Genomic DNA, 24,006 nt, shown 5'->3' on the forward strand with positions numbered 1-24,006 from the left:
TACTTTCTATCTGCATATAAATATAATATTAAATAATGCAAAAAGTGTTATATTTCTGTTATTAGTGAGCACATTTTTCCAATAGCAAATTCAAGCTAGAATATTCTTCTCCATAACCGTGCACAGATACACGCACAGTCTGACCTTTAAAATATTAGATAATAGAAATTGCACCTGTTTAATTTTTATTAAAAAAAATATAATAAGGTACACATAACTGGAAGAAAATATTATTTTTGGATGTTCTTTTTTTAAGCTACTAAATAATATCCCATCCACATTTGTGCTTCTTTGTTAGTCATAGGACAGAGGAAAGAACTTATCTTCATTCATTAAGATACTATATATATATAGGGCTTTCTTCTGTTAAGTGTGATCAGTCCACGGGTCATCATTACTTCTGGGATATTAACTGCTCCCCTACAGGAAGTGCAAGAGGATTCACCCAGCAGAGCTGCATATAGCTCCTCCCCTCTACGTCACTCCCAGTCATTCTCTTGCACCCAGCAACTAGATAGGTCGTGTGAGAGGACTATGGTGATTATACTTAGTTTTATATCTTCAATCAAAAGTTTGTTATTTTAAAATAGCACCGGAGTGTGTTATTACCTCTCTGGCAGAGTTTGAGGAAGAATCTACCAGAGTTTTGATATGATTTTAGCCGGAGTAGTTAAGATCATATTGCTGTTCTCGGCCATCTGAGGAGTGAGGTAAACTTCAGATCAGGGGACAGCGGGCAGATGAATCTGCATAGAGGTATGTAGCAGTTTTTATTTTCTGACAATGGAATTGATGAGAAAATCCTGCCATACCGATATAATGTCATGTATGTATACTTTACACTTCAGTATTCTGGGAGAATGGTACTTCACTAGAATTACACTGTAAGAAAGACATAAAGCTGTTTAATAACTAGAGATTATGTTTAACGTTTTTGCTGGAATGTAAAATCGTTTTCATTTGCTGAGGTACTGAGTGAATAAATGTTTGGGCACCATTTTTCCACTTGGCAGTTGCTTAAATCTGTTTTTTCTGTCAGTTTCTGTTCTCCCTCACTGCTGTGTGTGTGGGGGAGGGGCGCTTTTACTATGCATCAAATATTTCAGTCAGCAACTCATTGTATTCCCTGCATGATCTGGTTCATCTCTACAGAGCTCAGGGGTCTTCAAAACTTATTTTGAGGGAGGTAATTTCTCTCAGCAGAGCTGTGAGAATTATAGTTTGACTGAAATAAAAACTTTTATTCTGTAATTTGTTTCCTGCTTTCAGAAATTGTTATCTTTGCTAATGGGATTAAACCTTTGCTAAAGTTGTGTTGTTTACAAGGATTGAGGCTATAACTGTTTCAATTTATGAATTTTTAACTGTCATAGATCTTCTGTGCTTCTTAAAGGCACAGTACGTTTTAATATTATTCTATTTGAATTGTATTTCCAAGTTGCAAGTTTATTTGCTAGTGTGTTAAACATGTCTGATTCAGAAGATGATACCTGTGTCATTTGTTGCAATGCCAAAGTGGAGCCCAATAGAAATTTATGTACTAACTGTATTGATGCTACTTTAAATAAAAATCAATCTGTACAAATTGAACAAATTTCACCAAACAACGAGGGGAGAGTTATGCCGACTAACTCGCCTCACGTGTCAGTACCTACATCTTCCGCTCAGAGGGAGGTGCGTGATATTGTAGCGCCGAGTACAGCTGGGCGGCCATTACAAATCACATTACAGGATATGGCTACTGTTATGACTGAAGTTTTGGCTAAATTACCAGAACTAAAAGGTAAGCGTGATCACTCTGGGGTGAGAACAGAGTGCGCTGATAATATTAGGGCCATGTCAGACACTGCGTCACAGGTGGCAGAACATGAGGACGGAGAACTTCATTCTGTGGGTGACGGTTCTGATCCAAACAGACTGGATTCAGATATTTCAAATTTTAAATTTAAACTGGAAAACCTCCGTGTATTACTAGGGGAGGTGTTAGCGGCTCTAAATGATTGTAACACAGTTGCAATACCAGAGAAAATGTGTAGGTTGGATAAATATTTTGCGGTACCGACGAGTACTGAGGTTTTTCCTATACCTAAGAGACTTACTGAAATTGTTACTAAGGAGTGGGATAGACCCGGTGTGCCGTTCTCACCCCCTCCGATATTTAGAAAAATGTTTCCAATAGACGCCACCACAAGGGACTTATGGCAAACGGTCCCTAAGGTGGAGGGAGCAGTTTCTACTTTAGCTAAGCGTATCACTATCCCGGTGGAGGATAGCTGTGCTTTTTCAGATCCAATGGATAAAAAGTTAGAGGGTTACCTTAAGAAAATGTTTGTTCAACAAGGTTTTATATTGCAACCCCTTGCATGCATTGCGCCGATCACGGCTGCAGCGGCATTCTGGATTGAGTCTCTGGAAGAGAACATTGGTTCAGCTACTCTGGACGACATTACGGACAGGCTTAGAGTCCTTAAACTAGCTAATTCATTCATTTCGGAGGCCGTAGTACATCTTACTAAACTTACGGCGAAGAATTCAGGATTCGCCATTCAGGCACGCAGGGCGCTGTGGCTAAAATCCTGGTCAGCTGATGTTACTTCTAAGTCTAAATTGCTTAATATACCTTTCAAAGGGCAGACCTTATTCGGGCCCGGGTTGAAAGAGATTATCGCTGACATTACAGGAGGTAAAGGCCATGCCCTGCCTCAGGACAAAGCCAAAGCCAAGACTAGACAGTCTAGTTTTCGTTCCTTTCGTAATTTCAAAGCAGGAGCAGCATCAACTTCCTCTGCACCAAAACAGGAAGGAGCTGTTGCTCGCTACAGACAAGGCTGGAAACCTAACCAGTCCTGGAACAAGGGCAAGCAGACTAGGAAACCTGCTGCTGCCCCCAAAACAGCATGAATTGAGGGCCCCCGATCCGGGATCGGATCTAGTGGGGGGCAGACTTTCTCTCTTCGCCCAGGCTTGGGCAAGAGATGTTCAGGATCCCTGGGCGCTAGAGATAATATCTCAGGGATACCTTCTGGACTTCAAATACTCTCCTCCAAGAGAGAGATTTCATCTGTCAAGATTGTCAACAATCCAGACAAAGAAAGATGCTTTTCTACGCTGCGTACAAGAGCTCTTGTTAATGGGAGTAATCCATCCTGTTCCACGATCGGAACAGGGACAGGGGTTTTACTCAAATCTGTTTGTGGTTCCCAAAAAAGAGGGAACTTTCAGACCAATCCTGGACTTAAAGATCCTAAACAAATTCCTAAGAGTTCCATCGTTCAAGATGGAGACTATTCGGACAATTTTACCTATGATCCAAGAGGGTCAGTACATGACCACTGTAGATTTAAAAGATGCTTACCTGCACATACCGATTCACAAAGATCATTACCGGTACCTAAGGTTTGCCTTCCTAGACAGGCATTACCAGTTTGTGGCTCTTCCATTCGGATTGGCTACAGCGCCAAGAATCTTCACAAAGGTTCTGGGTGCTCTTCTGGCGGTACTAAGACCGCGGGGAATCTCGGTAGCTCCATACCTAGACGACATTCTGATACAAGCTTCAAGCTTTCAAACTGCCAAATCTCATACAGAGTTAGTGCTGGCATTTCTAAGGTCACATGGATGGAAGGTGAACGAAAAGAAAAGTTCACTCGTTCCACTCACAAGAGTTCCCTTCCTGGGGACTCTTATAGATTCTGTAGAAATGAAGATTTACCTGACAGAGGACAGGCTATCAAGACTTCAAAGTGCTTGCCGCACTCTTCATTCCATTCAACACCCGTCAGTGGCTCAATGTATGGAGGTAATCGGCTTAATGGTAGCGGCAATGGACATAGTACCCTTTGCACGCTTACACCTCAGACCACTGCAACTGTGCATGCTAGGTCAGTGGAATGGGGATTACTCAGACTTATCCCCTTCTCTGAATCTGGATCAAGAGACCAGAAATTCTCTTCTATGGTGGCTTTCTCGGCCACACCTGTCCAGGGGGATGCCATTCAGCAGACCAGACTGGACAATTGTAACAACAGACGCCAGCCTTCTAGGTTGGGGTGCCGTCTGGAATTCCCTGAAGGCTCAGGGACTATGGAGTCAGGAGGAGAGTCTCCTGCCAATAAACATTCTGGAATTGAGAGCAGTTCTCAATGCCCTCCTGGCTTGGCCCCAGTTGACAACTCGGGGGTTCATCAGGTTTCAGTCGGACAACATCACGACTGTAGCTTACATCAACCATCAGGGAGGGACAAGAAGCTCCCTAGCTATGATGGAAGTATCAAAGATAATTCGCTGGGCAGAGTCTCACTCTTGCCACCTGTCAGCAATCCACATCCCGGGAGTGGAGAACTGGGAGGCGGATTTCTTAAGTCATCAGACTTTTCATCCGGGGGAGTGGGAACTTCATCCGGAGGTCTTTGCCCAAATACTTCGACGTTGGGGCAAACCAGAGATAGATCTCATGGCGTCTCGACAGAATGCCAAGCTTCCTCGTTACGGGTCCAGATCCAGGGATCCAGGAGCAGTCCTGATAGATGCTCTGACAGCACCTTGGGACTTCAGGATGGCTTACGTGTTTCCACCCTTCCCGTTGCTTCCTCGATTGATAGCCAGAATCAAACAAGAGAGAGCATCAGTGATTCTAATAGCACCTGCGTGGCCACGCAGGACTTGGTATGCAGACCTGGTGGACATGTCATCCTGTCCGCCTTGGTCTCTACCTCTGAAACAGGACCTTCTGATACAGGGTCCCTTCAAACATCAAAATCTAACTTCTCTGAAGCTGACTGCTTGGAAATTGAACGCTTAATTTTATCAAGACGTGGGTTTTCTGAGTCAGTTATTAGTACCTTAATACAGACTAGGAAACCTGTTACCAGAAAGATTTACCATAAGATATGGCGTAAATACCTACATTGGTGTGAATCCAAAGGTTACTCTTGGAGTAAGGTTAGGATTCCTAGGATATTGTCTTTTCTACAAGAAGGTTTAGAAAAGGGTTTATCTGCTAGTTCATTAAAGGGACAGATCTCAGCTCTGTCCATTCTGTTACACAAACGTCTGTCAGAAGTTCCTGACGTCCAGGCTTTTTGTCAGGCTTTGGCCAGGATTAAGCCTGTGTTTAAAACTGTTGCTCCACCATGGAGTTTAAACCTTGTTCTTAATGTTTTACAGGGCGTTCCGTTTGAACCCCTTCATTCCATTGATATAAAGTTGTTATCTTGGAAAGTTCTATTTTTAATGGCTATTTCCTCGGCTCGAAGAGTCTCTGAATTATCAGCCTTACATTGTGATTCTCCTTATTTGATTTTTCATTCGGATAAGGTAGTCCTGCGTACTAAACCTGGGTTCTTACCTAAGGTAGTTACTAACAGGAATATCAATCAAGAGATTGTTGTTCCTTCTTTATGTCCAAATCCTTCTTCAAAGAAGGAACGTCTACTGCACAACCTGGATGTAGTCCGGGCTCTAAAATTTTACTTGCAGGCAACTAAGGAATTCTGACAAACGTCTTCTCTGTTTGTCATTTACTCTGGGCAGAGGAGAGGTCAAAAAGCTTCCGCTACCTCTCTTTCTTTTTGGCTTCGTAGCATAATTCGTTTAGCTTATGAGACTGCTGGACAGCAGCCCCCTGAAAGAATTACAGCTCATTCTACTAGAGCTGTGGCTTCCACTTGGGCCTTCAAGAATGAGGCCTCTCTTGAACAGATTTGCAAGGCTGCAACTTGGTCTTCGCTTCATACTTTTTCCAAATTTTACAAATTTGACACCTTTGCTTCATCGGAGGCTATTTTTGGGAGAAAGGTTCTTCAGGCAGTGGTTCCTTCTGTATAAAGAGTCTGCCTATCCCTCCCGTCATCCGTGTACTTTTGCTTTGGTATTGGTATCCCAGAAGTAATGATGACCCGTGGACTGATCACACTTAACAGAAGAAAACATAATTTATGCTTACCTGATAAATTCCTTTCTTCTGTAGTGTGATCAGTCCACGGCCCGCCCTGTTTTTAAGGCAGGTAAATATTTTTTAATTTATACTCCAGTCACCACTTCACCCTTGGCTTTTCCTTTCTCGTTGGTCCTTGGTCGAATGACTGGGAGTGACGTAGAGGGGAGGAGCTATATGCAGCTCTGCTGGGTGAATCCTCTTGCACTTCCTGTAGGGGAGCAGTTAATATCCCAGAAGTAATGATGACCCGTGGACTGATCACACTACAGAAGAAAGGAATTTATCAGGTAAGCATAAATTATGTTTTTTTGTTGGGGTGCTCACCGGTACTGAGTACCCCCACCCCTGCCAACTCAAGAGGTAATATTTGTAATCATCATGTAAATACTCTAGTTTTCACAAGAGGGGGCTACAAAATACATCAAACATTGTAAATAATATTGTTCCTTTGCTTTTCTCAAAGTTACTGAGCAGAATATATCAATCTATGCGTACCGGTTCCTTTTTTTTCTTCTCTTTTTTTGAGTACAGGCACCTTTTCTTTTACAAAAAGCACTGTGTGTGTGTGTGTATATATATATGTGTGTGTATATATATATATTAATTGATTAGATTTCTATCTAGAGTAAACTCTATGTTTCTTATTTTTCCCAAACAGGCGTTGCTTTCCCATGGACCATCAACCTTAATAATTTCAGTATTTACACTCTTCTTGGCCATCAAGTAATACTGAATTTAGTCGAACCAATGGGTTGCACTTCTACTCTTGCTGTCACATCACACAGTTTGTCGTCTTCAGGGTCCGACTCTGGGCACTCGTTTGTAGTCTGTCTCCACGTTGACCTTGAACCATTAGAAATAAAATGTTCGAATCCTCAGGTTAGTATTTTTTGCATGTTTACATAGGAATATATTATTTTTTTTGTATTACAGTTGCAGTTCTATTAAAGGGATAGTAAACACCAAAAATGTTATTGTTTAAAAGGATAATCCCTTTATTTACCATTCCACAGTTTTGCATAAGCAACACAATTATAGAAAAATATACCTTTTTCCTCAATTATTACCTTGTATCTAAGCTTCTGCAGACTGCCTCCTTATCTCATTTTTTGACAGACTTGCATGTCAGACAATTAGTGCATGAGCACAATGTTATTTAAGTGAAACACATGAACGTCCTCTAGCTGTGAAAAACTCAAATGCATTCAGATAAGAGGCGGCCTTCAAGGGCATTCAAATTAGCATATGAGCCTACTTAGGTTTAGCTTTCAACTATGAATACCTAGCGAAAAAAGCAAATTTGATAATAAAAGTAAATTATAAAGTTGTTTCAAATTGCATGCCCTTTCCGAATCATGAAAGGTTTAATTTGGACTTTACTATCCCTTTAATTGATAATTTGTGTAATAGGTGAAAAACAAATAAAAAACAACAAAGTTTACAAGTACCACGCATTAGTGAGTTTGTCATGTTGATTTTGCCTACACGCTGCACATTGTTATATTTTTGATGCATAACCGGTAATGATGATTTAAGTCATTTTGCATTAGTTTAATGTCTTATTCACATAAACAGATACAAAAAAAGCAATAGAATGTTTAAATATATGTTAACTTTCTTAAAGAAAAAAACAACCATTAAGCTTTGGCTGTTCGATTTGGATTTGCTTTGATGTTGTCTCAAGTTTTGTAATTTGAGCTCTTTTCAGAATTTTATACTTGCAGCATAAGTGCATTATTTTGGTTCTTGTAGTGAAATAAGTAGCAGATGTGCTGTTTTTGAATCCTGGTGCATGATTATATTGTCTTGTGGATTCATGTGCTAAACTACAATAAAAATTCCAATCAAGTTCTCACCCTTATGCCCTTTCACGCAACATCAAATTCTGATTGAAGGGGCAATAGCAGTTACATTTGTCTGGAATACATCAAAATAAAGGATATTAAAAAGGTGCTCACAGATGCAAGACACAACTAGCTATTTAGCGCTTATGTGCTTGCAAGCGGTAATGTATATCTGATCATTACTCCTCATTTAAAGTGACCCAGTTTCCTACAAGCGTATTGTCTTTTCTTATGAGTAGGGGTCCTCATATTATTGTAGTCATTATCTAAACGGTAATAGTCACACTACATTTTTTTTCTTTGGTAACTATGCATGTCTTGGTGTTTAATATTTAAAGGGAAATGGATATGTCAGCACTTCATAGGTTTTCTGTTTACATGAGGAAGCGCAACAGGTGTAGACACAGTGATCTGATTTACCAGCTTATACGGAACATGTTATTTCTTGTAAATTGATATAGAAGATAGTATGTGATGATACTGTGCAGGGTAAAACAGTCATGTTGTTACTTTTACATTTATATAGTCACTTAAGGTGATTATTATTATTAGAGTAATTAAAAAAACACATTTATACTGAACTGATGGTAGCTATAACTTTTAACTATTAAAAGAGAGGTTTATAGTGTATATTTGGTGTTTTACTGTAACATAAAGCTATTACGGCTTTATACAACATACCCAAGGAACGCCATATTGCAGAATGATCTATAGTGCCAAAGGGAGAAAGAAAAAAAAACACATGAATTACATATAATTCCACAGGCAATAAAAAAATATGGTTTGGTGCTGAGGCTGGCAGTAATGCCAGAGATGTATTTTTTTTTTATTTTTTAAAGGGATTGAAAGGTAAAATTGAAATGTGCATACATGCATTTCTATTTGAAATAGAACCATTTTGCAATATGCTTTCATTAGCAAAAATGCTTCTAGTAAAAGTTATTACGTTTTCTGTGGCATACGCACATATCCTGTGAGGGCCTGTGCACCAGTATTCAAGCTCAGATCACTGAGGATGATGGGTATTGCTTCTGTGAAGACTAGGGGTGAGATTTATTAAGCAGTGGATGTTGCTTTCTACGCCCGTAATTTCCGGCTCGCCGGAAACGTAAGTTAAGAAGCAGCGGCCGCAAATGTGCAAGGGGCAGCATTGCACAAACATTTCACAAGAAATGCTTGTGCAATGTTAAATGCCCACATCATATGCTGTTGGCATTTAACGGTGCCGGGCGGACATGATTCGCTACATTGAATCATGCCCTCACAGCAAATGTTAAAGAGACCCCATAATTTCTGTCATACACGCAACCACTGACTCTCTGAAAAGGTGTGGTGTTTGCATACTGGTGCACGGGTCCTCACAGCATATGTGCATATGCCACAAAAAACTGGTAATAACTTTTACTAGAAGCATTTTTGCTGATGTAAGTATATTGCAAAAATGCTTCTATTTTAAATTAAAATGCAGCCATGCAAATTTCAAATTTGACCTTTCTATCGCTTTAACTTTTGATTTCTTTCTTAGAAACCATGAAATGTGTCTGTTATATTACCTGATTATAATTGGATTTTTGCCATGTCCGCCATTCTATAGTCTGTCTGATTCGTACAGTTGGAATGTTTTATCCACCTCGTGTATACTTTGATTAGCGGCAATCTCTCTTATAATGAGGCCACAAATTACAGCTGCATCATGTGTTATTCTGTTTACACATAAATCAATCTGGTGATTAATTCAATTTGTATTAGTTTTTACAGACTGAAAAGAAAATGAATTAATTATACAATTACAGAGAGACAGTTCCCTGCTGTGCTGTCCAGCATTGAAAAGGGTTAGGTTACAAAAAAGTGAGAAGAGTTAGGTTTCAAAAAAGTAACTTTGACTAATAGTAATTGTATTGCTACCAAAAGTGTCAGAAGTGTTGCCAAAGTAAAGCATATGAGAGACCTCACACCAATTTGGGAATTACTTTAATTGCTTAGCTATTTGGGGTAATACATGTGGCAGTGTTATAACAATCCATTTGCACAAGCTCCTAACACCAGTGCACTGAAGAAAACTTCTAATATAATGTACAGCAAAACAAATGGTTTATTAATACTGTGCTTTTTTTTATACATTTTAAATTATTTCTTCTGATAGCAAATACATTATACGTTTCATTAAAGATTCATTTTGGGATTTGGTTTACAGTGTCATTGATTAAACCAGTTTGAAACTCATTAAGATATTTTTTTGAATATTCTTAGAAGGCTGTCATCCAGGAATTCATCACATTCAAGTAATTTTTTATTTATTTTTAATAATCCAAGTTTACCAATCTATCTTTTCTTCGGAAGTCCTTTTTAACATCTTGGGCCTTTTTGGGTGTTTTTCTTCGTTCTCTTGTTATCTTTATTTAAAAAGCAGGAATGTGATGCATAGGAGCCGGACCATTTTTGGTTGAGAACCTGGGCTATGCTTGCGTATTGGTGGGCAAATGTAAGACTCCAATAAGCAAGCGCTATCCATGGTGCTGAACCTAAAATGGTCTGGCTGCTAAGATTTACATTCCTGGTTTTAAAATAAAGATAGCAAGAGAACAAAGAAAATGTGATAATAGGACTAAATTAGAAAGTTGCTTAAAATTTCATGCTCTATCTGAATCATGAAAGAAAAAAATTGTGTTCAGTGTCCCTTTTAATGCTTTTTTTTGCAGACCTGTACTGAGCATAGGGCATATAGGGCATTTGCATGTTGGGCCAGTTGTAGGCCAGCCCTGCCCTGCTTTTCTCTAACTTGCTGTGTATGTGGGCCAGGTCGGGACAGTCCCTCCCTGCTTAGGTGCCTGTTATTTTGAGTAGATACCTGTGACCACTCAGGTTGATGAGCAATAAGCAAATATTTTTAAATTGTAATTTGTAAACTTCAATAGCTTAATTTCACTTTTTATTATTTAAAGGGACAGTCTAGTCCAAAATAAACTTTCATTATTCAGATAGGGCATGTAATTTTAAACAATTTTCCAATTTACTTCTATCACCAAATTTTCTTTGTTCTCTTGGTATTCTTAGTTGAAAGCTATATCGAGCAGGTTTATATGCTAATTTCTAAGCCCTTGCAGGCCATCTCTTAGCTCAGGGCATTTTGACAGTTTTTCACCACTAGAGGGTGTTAGTTCATGTGTTTCATATAGATAACACTGCTCACACACGTGGAGTTCCTAGGAGACCGCACTGATTGGCTAAAATGGAAGTCTGTCAAAAGAACTGAAATAAGGGGCAGTTTGCAGAGGCTTAGATACAATATAATCACAGAGGTAAAAAGTGTGTTGGTTATGCAAAACTAGGGTATGGGTGATAAAGGGATTATCTTTCTTTTAAAACAATAAATATTCTGGTGTAGACTGTCCCTTTAATTACAACTAATTTCCAAAATACAGTGACAGTACATTATACTTGACAGTTTGGGGTGTGGTTAAATAACAAAAAGGGGTGGGAGTGGGCTACTCATTCTTCAAAAGCCCTGGCCTATTTTTTGGTCCCAGTCCAACCCTTCCTTCTTTTGTTAGCTTGAAACTTACACAGAAACCTATGACACTTGCATAACCCTCTCCTACCATTCTACTGGTTGTCAGACAGTTTGAAAACCATATAATTTCCTTTATTTCGGTATCCAGTTGAATGTAAAGTTTTTATTTATTTATTTTCTAAAAGTTCTTAAAGATGTTTGGATATTAGATAGGATTGCCCAGCTCCAGTATCAGAACACAATTGTGGTTTAATCTAAATTTATTTTCTTTAGTTCAATAAAATGTTGGTTTCCATTCGTTTCAGATTTGTAACACTTCAACAAGTTTGTGAAAGTTTTTTAAACTGAAGTCTCTTCCTTCAGATAGTATTAGACATATGCATTTGTCTATTTCAGACTGATCTGAATGCCAAAGATAGCGGCTCGCAAGCCACATTTGGCAATTTTTGCAGCAGGATTTATTCTTGTGAAACTGCAAATCCAGATCTTAGTGTGTTGCACTTTCACAAGAATTAAGCCAGCTCTAAAAATTGCCAAATGCGGCTTGTGGCCGCCATCTTTGGCATTCGGATATGCCCGAAATAGAGAAATGCACGTCTGACCATTATTCCTCTGGAACCCGTATAGTTAATGTCTACAATATTTAAAGAATTTATACTTTCATTTAACCATCTGTCTATGTCTAATCATGTTCTTCATGTTTCCTATAAAAGTCTTAATTTCCATTATGTGACTATTGCATGTGGCCCAGTGTTTAGATTTTGAAGATAATTCACTTATTTAAATGACAATAACTTCACAATATACCCTTTGTATACTTTATTAAACAAAATAAAGAATAAACATAAAACGTGGCATTAAATAGTTGGTGTCCCCTATTGTACAGAGTGGCTCGCTGCAATATATATAACAGTATGTGTTGTTGCTGAACAGACAGATTGGGACTCAGTGATTCTGTTTGTGAGGGTGCAATGTGTCTAACCTACACTTACAATGAGATAGAGCACTTCATAAAGCAACACAAAGAAAGGGAAACTATTATCACTTGTGCCATTGATGTAGCCTTTTACATTGTGCATGTGTCCCCAAACTGACACTACGTCTAAGTGCAGCCCCCACCCTTTAAGCACTGTGTTAGCCAGCTGTGGTGTGCTTATAGAAAGTGTTTGCATTTTTGTACCCAACCATACTTTATACAGTGAATGGCAATATGCTGTCATACAAATTCTGTGATTAATGCTTATTTACAAAAGCTTATGTAAATATCTTAGAGCAGAGTCAAACAATGAGCAAGTTAAACAATATGTTATGTGAATACTGAAATGACATTTCCCTGCGGGCTGCTAGACTGGTCAGCGCACGCTTTGTTAGTGCTGAGCCTTTTCACTCTTATTTTGGGGTTTTGCTTTTAGGTCATATCAACCTATATCTTCAGATTCAATAAAAAGCTAAGTTCAGGACATTAAACTGTCCAAACAAAATATTCTCGTTAACCTTTTAGCTTTCATGCAGAGGTTCAAGGTGTTGTAGTTTACACTGGTAGATACCACAATTATATTAATAAATACAGATATCAGCGGTTAAAGGGACAGTAAACACCTTGGGCTTGATTGCAAGCGATTGTGAAAAACTCTGCTATAGTTAAAGGACCAGTCAACACAGTAGATTTGCATAATCAACAAATTCAAAATAACAAGACAATGCAATAGCACTTAGTTTGAACTTCAAATGAGTAGTAGATTTTTTTTCTGACAATTTTAAAAGTTATGTCTTTTTCCACTCCCCCTGTACCATGTGACAGCCATCAGCCAATCACAAATGCATACACGTACCATGTGACAGCCATCAGCCATTCACAAATGCATACACACTTATTCTTGCACATGCTCAGTAGGAGCTGGTGACTCAAAAAGTTTAAATATAAAAAGACTGTGCACATTTTGTTAATGGAAGTAAATTGGAAAGTTGTTTAAAATGGCATGCTCTATCTGAATCATGAAAGTTTAATTTTGATTGAGTGTCCCTTTAAGCCTTTTCCGCAAGTTAAAAAAAACAAAAACGTATTTTGATCTATTGGTTACCTGAATAGCGCAAAAAATCTAACTCACAATTGCGCATGTGCGTGCATGTTTTTTCCCCATAGAAATGAATGGAGAAAAAAAATAAAAAAATAACAACCATTATCGTGCAAACAACATTGCATTTTCTCATTCCCATAGAAGTCAATGAAGAAAAGAAAATTGATGGAAAAGAACACCTATCGCCAAACAACATAGCATATTCACATTGGCAAATGTCAAATATTTACAGTAAATACATAGTTAAAATCTTTATTAAATATGAATATTGAATAAATCTGTTTTATAATGTTTTCATATACCTAATGGCAAAGGGCTCTAATGCGCGCTCACACACACACACACATATATATATATATATATATATATATATATATATATATATATATATCTGTATGTGTATACATATATATTAATGTGTTAATATGTGTATATATTTTCTATAAATACATATATACACACATAAATACATTAATATATATATATATATATATATATGTACACATGTATAGACATATATTTTAACTGACTACTGGTTATAGCTGTTCTTCTGTGTGAATGCAGTTTGTATAACTCATCTTTATATTTGGATTTGCAAGGTATAATTGCATCACCTTTATAAGGTTACATGCTATATAATTAACCCCAGTGTATGCAATTACAGAATGTATACAGAGGGGGCAGTATCGGTAGCCAAGGGAGGAACCAGTGAGAGTAGCCAATGGGTTTCTCTTAAGCTCTGGCCTCAGATCTTTTGAAATCCAGCAATGTTAAATACCAATGGATTATGGATTGGTTTCTAGCATTTGTAAGATTTTTATACATTCACCACTATATTTATATGTTTTTAGAATCACTATCCATTTTTTTTCCTTTAATTTTTTATATATTTGAAATAAAAATTGTTCCTTTTTGCAGGTTGAACTTATGTACCAATTAACTGACTCTATGAGCAAAGCATGGGAGAAGATACAAAGAAGAGGTATCCTGCACCAATCTGCAGTGTACTGTGATTCTGCAGCAGGTCTGACTCCCAGCTCTCCTATCAGAAGCAGCATTGGCACAGCCCCTCCAGATACAAGCACATGCAGTCCATCTGCCGACATTGGAACCACTACTGAGGTAAGTGTTTCTGAAAAATGATTGTGCTATCAGCACATAAAACATGTGACTCAGGCAAAGCTGGTACTGTGGCGAACTCATGAATGAAACTGATATATTGGGGGGGGGGTTTAACCTTCTTAACACAATTTTACCTCTTTCTCTGAATAATATGAAATGAAAGCTGACAAATGTATTCCCAGGTTTAATAATCAACTTATTCAGTATTATTTTTATTCATTTATTTATTAGAATGGCAATAATTAAAGATGATTAGTTAAGCGTAACTAGAACATGACAACAGTTACAGAATGTCTGTATCTTTATGTGCTGAAATTCTCAGAGTAAATACATATTTGTTACTTAACCATTTAGTGACCACACAGAGTCATGAACATGCTCCTGAGCGGTAAAGACCATCTGTGGTCTTAGGTGCAATTACAAGATATTTATATTGTCTTGCTATAGAATAACATATCAGCCAGGTATGTGCTTTCATTTTGTTACAAAACTAATATCCGAAAGAACACACAACTACATTTTAAGAAAACAAAGAAATACTGATTAAATGTTAGTATAGATTTGTTTTCTTTAAATTACCTTTAGGGTTTAAAATGTGTACCGCTAGCGAGTTGGAGAGTGCTAACCCCCCCTCCTTAGAGCAATGGACTATGCTTATAGGAGGCTTAGCGCAACGGATCCCCCTGCATTGAAGGGCTCTAAGAAGAAGGGTCGGGATTAGCGCGGCTCTCCAGCTCGCTTGAGGTAAGTATAATGCTACAGGTGAACTTTTTCACCTGTAGCAAAGGGACATTTACATTTGTTTAACAAAAACTAATTTAAATGTTCCACAAATTTCGAATATTTGTTTCATTTTAAATATAAATAAATATATTTGTCAATTTTCAGAGCTAAATTACAGGAAAAAGGGACAAAATAAAGAATGAAAGTTTGCTACAAATTTATTTTACTACACATAACTAACCTTTCAAATTAAAATCTCAAAGTGTTCTGTCCCTTTCTTCTGTTTCCTTAGGCCTTGTCAATGGCTTTTTTTTCTCCCTACCTCTGCTAACCCACCACTAGTAAATATGATACATTTATACTTACCTATAGCTAAACCTCTTCCGTGTGACAACTCATGTTTTGTTTGTCTTCTGCATGCTCTGTTGGAAACAGTTATGAAATAACTTTATTAATAATAAATGGAATTATAAGTTACAAGATGTTATTATACACATTCATTTGCAAAATGATTACAGATAAACATTAGCTCTTTAAAAAGGAGCAGCTGTATTGTGATGAGATGTTTTTTAATGAAATAGCTGGGATAGGAAGGTACAAGAAAAACTCAGTCATCAGTTTCCCTGCACGACAGAAGCCTTCCATATTCATGATTCACTCACTTGTGGTTTGGAAATGGGAAGAAGGATTCATTATAGGATTTTGTTTTACACATAAGCTGCTTTCCTTGTATCGTTACATTTCCAGGCCCAGATTTTTTCCAAAGGAGCAATTAATAGCTCATAGCTGTATATTCTGTAGCAACAGCCAAGGTGGTACAGTGCCTTTATCATTTATTAGATGTTTAGAATACAGTGACTATTGGAAAATATATGCCCCATTAGTGAACTCATTATGTAATTAATCAGTTCTGATTTTAAGAAACATCTCACTTAAAGATTCCCAGAGTGTAGTGGAATTCCTAAAGAGACAATGGGGTAAATTTATTAAATGTTGAGCGCGAATCATGTCTGCTCGACATGCTTGTGCAATGCAGCCCCCTGTTCACTGGCGGCCAATCGGCCGCTAGCAGGGGCTGTCAATCATCCCCATTGAATCGGGATGATTTCAGGGAGACAGGTTAAGGAGAAGCAGTCTTATGACCGCTGCTTCTTAACTTCCATTTCAGGCGAGCCTGCAATGATGGGCCTCCGAAGCAGCAGCCCCAGCTTCATTAATGAAGCCCAATGTCTCTCTATCCCACAACCACCATTGGGAGGTTGATCTCTGCTGATGCCTCTTGTTTACATTGTTTACTGTTAACATACTGTAAGTAGCCTCACTGTTTATGTTGCGCAAATAGCGTAGCAGTTGCGTTTGCGCAGTTCAACTTCCAGCCTGAGTTCCAAGCACGGGAGTTTGCTGTTATTAACTTACATGGGGCGCATGGTGCGGCTCTGATTGGCTGAAACAGCTGCCAGTCAAAGAAACCTAAGGGAAAATTATTCAGAGAGGCTGCATTGAATCAGGTAACGGAGCCTGACAAAAACGCTCAGTATTAAAAGTAGATTTGACAAAATAAGCATATCAATATGCTAGTTAGGAGAAGAGTTTTCATACTATGTGAAGTTATGGAAGTGAATTTACCATCACTTTAAATATGCATCATACATAATATATTGCTTTGCAAAAGATTTCAATTAAAAATATATATTTTAAAATAATCTAAACTGTAATTTTCAAAAGAATAGGAAAGGCTGCACACTACAATATAAGGTATGAACTCCTTTATTAGCTAGAAATAGCAGAGTTTTGGGGCACCTGCGCCTTTGTCAAGCTAGTTACAAAGTGAAAAATCACTCACATATACCAACTCCAATTAAAAAGAACCAATCAATACATATGTAGGACCATATTCAACCCCATCACAATCTGTTTTTTTTAAGGTAATCTGAAACAAAAAAGGAAACAGTGCACCTCTGATTCATGTAGTAATTTGTTACATGGAACAAACCTGCTAAAAAAAATGCACTGAAAAAATAAGTGTACAGCGCTTATCAAATCCCATATGGAAGTCCTCGTTAATACCCTGTGTGTGCCTAGTAAACAAACATTCCTCTGATGAGTCTGGGAGTCCGCTTGTGCACAGTTGGATAGTGGGGTCGGTCCACCTCGGTACTCCTAAAAAATGGTTGATGGGCTGGCGATTACCCAACGCGTTTTGCTGATAGAGAGAATACAGATTTCCTCAGTGGTCTGTGGACATAAATGGAGGTAGAAGGACCCATCAAATAAGAAATTGTTACAAGTTAGGATCATCTCCAACACACCCATCATAAATAAAACCTTTTGCGTCTCATATTTACCACACAATACCAGCTATTGTTCGATGCATTCAATACCTGTATCATGAGGAATAACCGTGTATAAGCTGGTCGCGTCCCAATTCACCAGCGTAACATCATCATAAACTTTAGTAACTGTCTTAACAATATTAAGGAACACCCCTGTATCTTTCTTATATATGACTTACTCTTCACAACTAAAGGGGACAATACCTTATCCAAAAATTTAACAGTGTTGCTTAAAGCAGAGCCAATCCCAGCAACAATGGGATGGCCTGATTGTTTTTTAGGATTTTAATGCAATTTAGGTGCACCATAGGAGGCGGGACTATATATCCACTTCTTTCTTGCTAATAATACCATTCTTAAGTGCATTATATAACATGTATCTTAGCCTGTTCTGAATTGCCAAAGTGGGATCAATTGTCAATTTCTCATAAGTTGATCCATTTTGTAGTTGACAGGTACACCTCAGTTTTATATGCTGAGGTGTCCATCACTACAGTAAGTCCCGCCTTTATCAGCCTGTTTAATGGTAATGGACATTTCATTCTGAAGATCATTAAAGGGACACTGAACTGAATTATTTTTCTTTCATGATTCAGATAGAGCATGAAATTTTAAGCAACTTCTAATTTACTCCTATTATCAATTTTTCTTCGTTCTCTTGCTATCGTTATTTTAAAATCAGGAATGTAAATCTTAGCAGCCAGCCCATTTTAGGTTCAGCACCATAGATATTGCTTGCTTATTGGAGGCTTACATTTACCCACCAATAAGCAAGCATAACCCAGGTTCCCAACCAAAAATGGTCCGGCTGCTATGCATCACATTCCTGCTTTTTAAATAAAGATAACTAGAGAATGAAGAAAAAATAATAATAGGAGTAAATTAGAAAGTTGCTTAAAATCGCATGCTCTATCTAAATCATAAAAGAAAAAAAATCGGGTTTAGTGTCCCTTTAAGTATTTTGTTCTCAGCAGCAGTTACATTACATTTTAGTGCAACATTTGTTATGCTTTTTATCTTTACTAATCAAATTGCTGCTCAACAACATTAAAGGAATACTAAACCCAAAGTTTTTCTTTCATTATTCAGGTAGAGTATTCAATTTTCAGCAACTTTCTAATTTACTCCTGTTATCAATTTTTCTTTGTTGCTAACTTTATTTAAAAAGCAGAAATGTAAAGCTAAGGAGCGGGCCCATTTTAGGTTCAGCACCCTGAGTAGCGCTTGCTTATTGGTGGCTACATTTCCTTGATATCCAAAACATTGGTCTTAACGTCCTGTTTAGACTCATAGTCCGCATTAGTGATCTTGAACTCAGTTTTCTGATAGCCAAAAATACTTTCCATCTTAATGATCTATAGAAATGAGCTAGATCAAGTTCCAATAAAGAGGAATTAGGTCATTCAGTAGGACAAAATGAAAATCCCTTATTTGGTACTTGGACTTCAAAATCATCAAGTTCATGATGGTGTTTGCTCTCCCCCCTTGCCGTGCCGCATCTTCCTCCTTCTCCGGCTGCCTTCTCTTCATGTGCTAAAAAAGGCGCAGGGACATTGGAGCGTGTAGCTGAGTTTGACTGACCAGATGCTGCAGTCGATCCAGAATCTGAATCAAGGTCAAGTGAGACATTCCCAGGTTGACGTCTGACGTTATTATCGCCCCACATTGTGTCTCCTCTGATGATTCCACCGGCAAAATGTTACCACTGTAGTTTTGTTCATCACGCCTGAATTTACGGCTTTTGCAGTCTTCCACTTCATTTTTTTTTAAATTTTACATTCTTTTGCAGTCCAGCAACACATTCTTTTTAATGTTTCTTGATTGTTGTTTACCCTAGTTCCTGCCCTGATCATTGATTTATTAAACAAATGTTAAAACTATTTAAACAAACATGTATTTCTTCCTAATCTCCATCTAAAAGCTAAATATATATTTATAAATACATAATATTAGTCACACCTAAACTACCAAATATGCCAATATATACAGTATTTATAAATACATATTAGTCACACCTAAACTACCAAATATGCCTACTGTTATTGCAAAAAAATGTTTTTCCCATCATGTTTGTTAATGAATAGCTAATTAGCTACCTTGCAAGAGCAAACGACTAGAGACAAGGTGAGGAAGGATGGGGAGGAAAACACTAGTTCACAAAGAACTAAACACTAGTTCACAAAGAACTAAACACTAGTTCACAAAGAACTAAATACTAGTTCACAAAGAATTAAATACTAGTTCACAAAGAACTAAATACTAGTTCACAAAGGACTAAATACTAGTTCACAAAGAACTAAATACTAGTTCACAAAGAACTAAACACTAGTTCACAAAGAACTAAATACTAGTTCACAAAGAACTAAATACTAGTTCACAAAGAACTAAATACTAGTTAACAAAGAACTAAACACTAGTTCACAAAGAACTAAATACTAGTTCACAAAGAACTAAATACTAGTTCACAAAGAACTAAATACTAGTTCACAAAGAACTAAATACTAGTTCACAAAGAACTAAATACTAGTTCACAAATAACTAAACACTAGTTCACAAAGAACTAAACACTAGTTCACAAAGAACTAAACACTAGTTCACAAAGAACTAAACACTAGTTCACAAAGAACTAAACACTAGTTCACAAGGAACTAAACACTAGTTCACAAAGAACTAAACACTAGTTCACAAAGAACTAAATACTAGTTCACAAGGAACTAAACACTAGTTCACAAAGAACTAAACACTAGTTCACAAAGAACTAAATACTAGTTCACAAAGAACTAAACACTAGTTCACAAAGAACTAAACACTAGTTCACAAAGAACTAAATACTAGTTCACAAAGAACTAAATATTAGTTCACAAAGAACTAAATACTAGTTCACAAAGAACTAAACACTAGTTCAAAAAGAACTAAATACTAGTTCACAAAGAACTAAACACTAGTTCACAAAGAACTAAATACTAGTTCACAAAGAACTAAACACTAGTTCACAAAGAACTAAATACTAGTTCACAAAGAACTAAACACTAGTTCACAAAGAACTAAACACTAGTTCACAAAGAACTAAACACTAGTTCACAAGGAACTAAACACTAGTTCACAAAGAACTAAACACTAGTTCACAAAGAACTAAACACTAGTTCACAAAGAACTAAACACTAGTTCACAAAGAACTAAACACTAGTTCACAAAGAACTAAATACTAGTTCACAAAGAACTAAACACTAGTTCACAAGGAACTAAACACTAGTTCACAAGGAACTAAATACTAGTTCACAAAGAACTAAACACTAGTTCACAAAGAACTAAATACTAGTTCACAAAGAACTAAACACTAGTTCACAAAGAACTAAACACTAGTTCACAAAGAACTAAACACTAGTTCACAAGGAACTAAATACTAGTTCACAAAGAACTAAATACTAGTTCACAAGGAACTAAACACTAGTTCACAAAGAACTAAACACTAGTTCACAAGGAACTAAACACTAGTTCACAAGGAACTAAACACTAGTTCACAAAGAACTAAACACTAGTTCACAAAGAACTAAACACTAGTTCACAAGGAACTAAACACTAGTTCACAAGGAACTAAACACTAGTTCACAAGGAACTAAACACTAGTTCACAAGGAACTAAACACTAGTTCACAAGGAACTAAACACTAGTTCACAAAGAACTAAACACTAGTTCACAAGGAACTAAACACTAGTTCACAAAGAACTAAACACTAGTTCACAAAGAACTAAATACTAGTTCACAAGGAACTAAACACTAGTTCACAAAGAACTAAACACTAGTTCACAAAGAACTAAACACTAGTTCACAAAGAACTAAACACTAGTTCACAAGGAACTAAACACTAGTTCACAAAGAACTAAACACTAGTTCACAAAGAACTAAACACTAGTTCACAAAGAACTAAACACTAGTTCACAAAGAACTAAACACTAGTTCACAAAGAACTAAACACTAGTTCACAAAGAACTAAACACTAGTTCACAAAGAACTAAACACTAGTTCACAAAGAACTAAATACTAGTTCACAAAGAACTAAACACTAGTTCACAAGGAACTAAACACTAGTTCACAAGGAACTAAATACTAGTTCACAAAGAACTAAACACTAGTTCACAAAGAACTAAATACTAGTTCACAAAGAACTAAACACTAGTTCACAAAGAACTAAACACTAGTTCACAAAGAACTAAACACTAGTTCACAAGGAACTAAATACTAGTTCACAAAGAACTAAATACTAGTTCACAAAGAACTAAACACTAGTTCACAAAGAACTAAACACTAGTTCACAAAGAACTAAACACTAGTTCACAAGGAACTAAACACTAGTTCACAAGGAACTAAACACTAGTTCACAAGGAACTAAACACTAGTTCACAAAGAACTAAACACTAGTTCACAAGGAACTAAACACTAGTTCACAAGGAACTAAACACTAGTTCACAAAGAACTAAACACTAGTTCACAAAGAACTAAACACTAGTTCACAAAGAACTAAACACTAGTTCACAAGGAACTAAACACTAGTTCACAAAGAACTAAACACTAGTTCACAAGGAACTAAACACTAGTTCACAAAGAACTAAACACTAGTTCACAAAGAACTAAACACTAGTTCACAAAGAACTAAACACTAGTTCACAAAGAACTAAACACTAGTTCACAAGGAACTAAACACTAGTTCACAAGGAACTAAACACTAGTTCACAAGGAACTAAACACTAGTTCACAAGGAACTAAACACTAGTTCACAAAGAACTAAACACTAGTTCACAAAGAACTAAATACTAGTTCACAAAGAACTAAATATTAGTTCACAAAGAACTAAACACTAGTTCACAAAGAACTAAATACTAGTTCACAAAGAACTAAATATTAGTTCACAAAGAACTAAATACTAGTTCACAAAGAACTAAACACTAGTTCACAAGGAACTAAACACTAGTTCACAAGGAACTAAACACTAGTTCACAAAGAACTAAACACTAGTTCACAAAGAACTAAACACTAGTTCACAAAGAACTAAACACTAGTTCACAAAGAACTAAACACTAGTTCACAAAGAACTAAACACTAGTTCACAAAGAACTAAACACTAGTTCACAAAGAACTAAACACTAGTTCACAAAGAACTAAACACTAGTTCACAAGGAACTAAACACTAGTTCACAAAGAACTAAACACTAGTTCACAAAGAACTAAATACTAGTTCACAAGGAACTAAACACTAGTTCACAAGGAACTAAACACTAGTTCACAAAGAACTAAACACTAGTTCACAAAGAGCTAAACACTAGTTCACAAAGAACTAAACACTAGTTCACAAAAATTTCAGTATTATCCCAAGACAGAACAAGCATCATTTTCAGATGTATTTTACAGCAAAAAGAAGCAAAAGATAAAATGTCTATTGTAATAATGTTATACTTTCAATTATTATACATTTTATTGAGTTGAATTATCTTTTAACAAACAACACTAAAGCCTGAAGTTTCTTGCTCGTTTTGTTAACCACTGAACTCAAACAGCAGCTATATTCTTCAATACAACCTAATCGGTAGTACTTTCCTAGAAAGATGTAAAAATGTGTGTCGTTTTGCAATTTTATGTTAAAATAAATTTGCCAGTCTTCCTTCCAATATTTTACCACTGCTTATCACTCATTATATAAATATATATTTTGTTTCATATTAAAATGACTAAAAACAAATTTAAATTGATGCAAATTTAGTAAAAAAAACAACTCATAAATAAATAAAAATAGTGTGCATGTTACAGTTATAGTAGCAATGTATGCAGTATTGTGACAAAACACATGCTGTTGAGTGATTTATTCCTGGTCACACAGGTGATTTTGGGTGGATATTGTATGCTTTGTTCTTCAGGCATTTTAAACAGTAAATGGACAGTTTTGTAATAAGCCATAATCATATTCACTTGTTCCTTTTTACAAGCTTGCACATTAGCCAGCATAAAGAGAGCAATCTAATTTGCAAGTGGAGCATATCCAGTCAGGTGCAATGCGTTACCACAGGTATTCCAGTATCGTGTTTCCTGTATGAGTCCATACACACATGTATACCTTTCATTAGTTTTCCTCTGCTTCTGGAGAATAAAAAACACTAGAGACATTTCCTGCCCAGGGCTGCTTTATTTGGCTGCGGCATTCTAGTAACCTGGCAAAGCACTGAGCATAGGGTGGGGCAAAGTGTTTGGGAAATTGCTTTTGGCAATTGAAAAATGAGCTGGTGCAATTTAATACAACACCATGAGAGTAGAAAGCAAATGTAAAAACAATCGTTTTTGTAAGTGAAGCGAACACATTTCTACCAGATTGTCAATAAGAAACCCACATGTTTTTTTTTCCAGGCAGTGGAAAATTGATGTTCCATACAACATTTTTAGGTCTATATTTTTGTTTTGATTATGCTAA

General features: G+C 36.8%; 1 protein-coding gene across 2 annotated transcripts in view; it reads left to right on the forward strand.

Annotated features, from left to right (window-relative positions):
* VPS13B (vacuolar protein sorting 13 homolog B) overlaps nt 1–24,006 on the forward strand; it is a 1,996,594-nt gene that overhangs the window by 1,169,369 nt on the left and 803,219 nt on the right. For both annotated transcript variants that reach the window (XM_053715243.1, XM_053715242.1), the window contains exons 24-25: nt 6,597–6,817; nt 14,290–14,493. In XM_053715243.1, the coding sequence (XP_053571218.1) occupies nt 6,597–6,817; nt 14,290–14,493 (425 nt within the window). The remainder of the gene's footprint in view (nt 1–6,596; nt 6,818–14,289; nt 14,494–24,006) is intronic.

This window comes from Bombina bombina, chromosome 5 (genome assembly GCF_027579735.1).
Source record: "Bombina bombina isolate aBomBom1 chromosome 5, aBomBom1.pri, whole genome shotgun sequence".
Taxonomy (NCBI): Eukaryota; Metazoa; Chordata; class Amphibia; order Anura; family Bombinatoridae; genus Bombina; species Bombina bombina.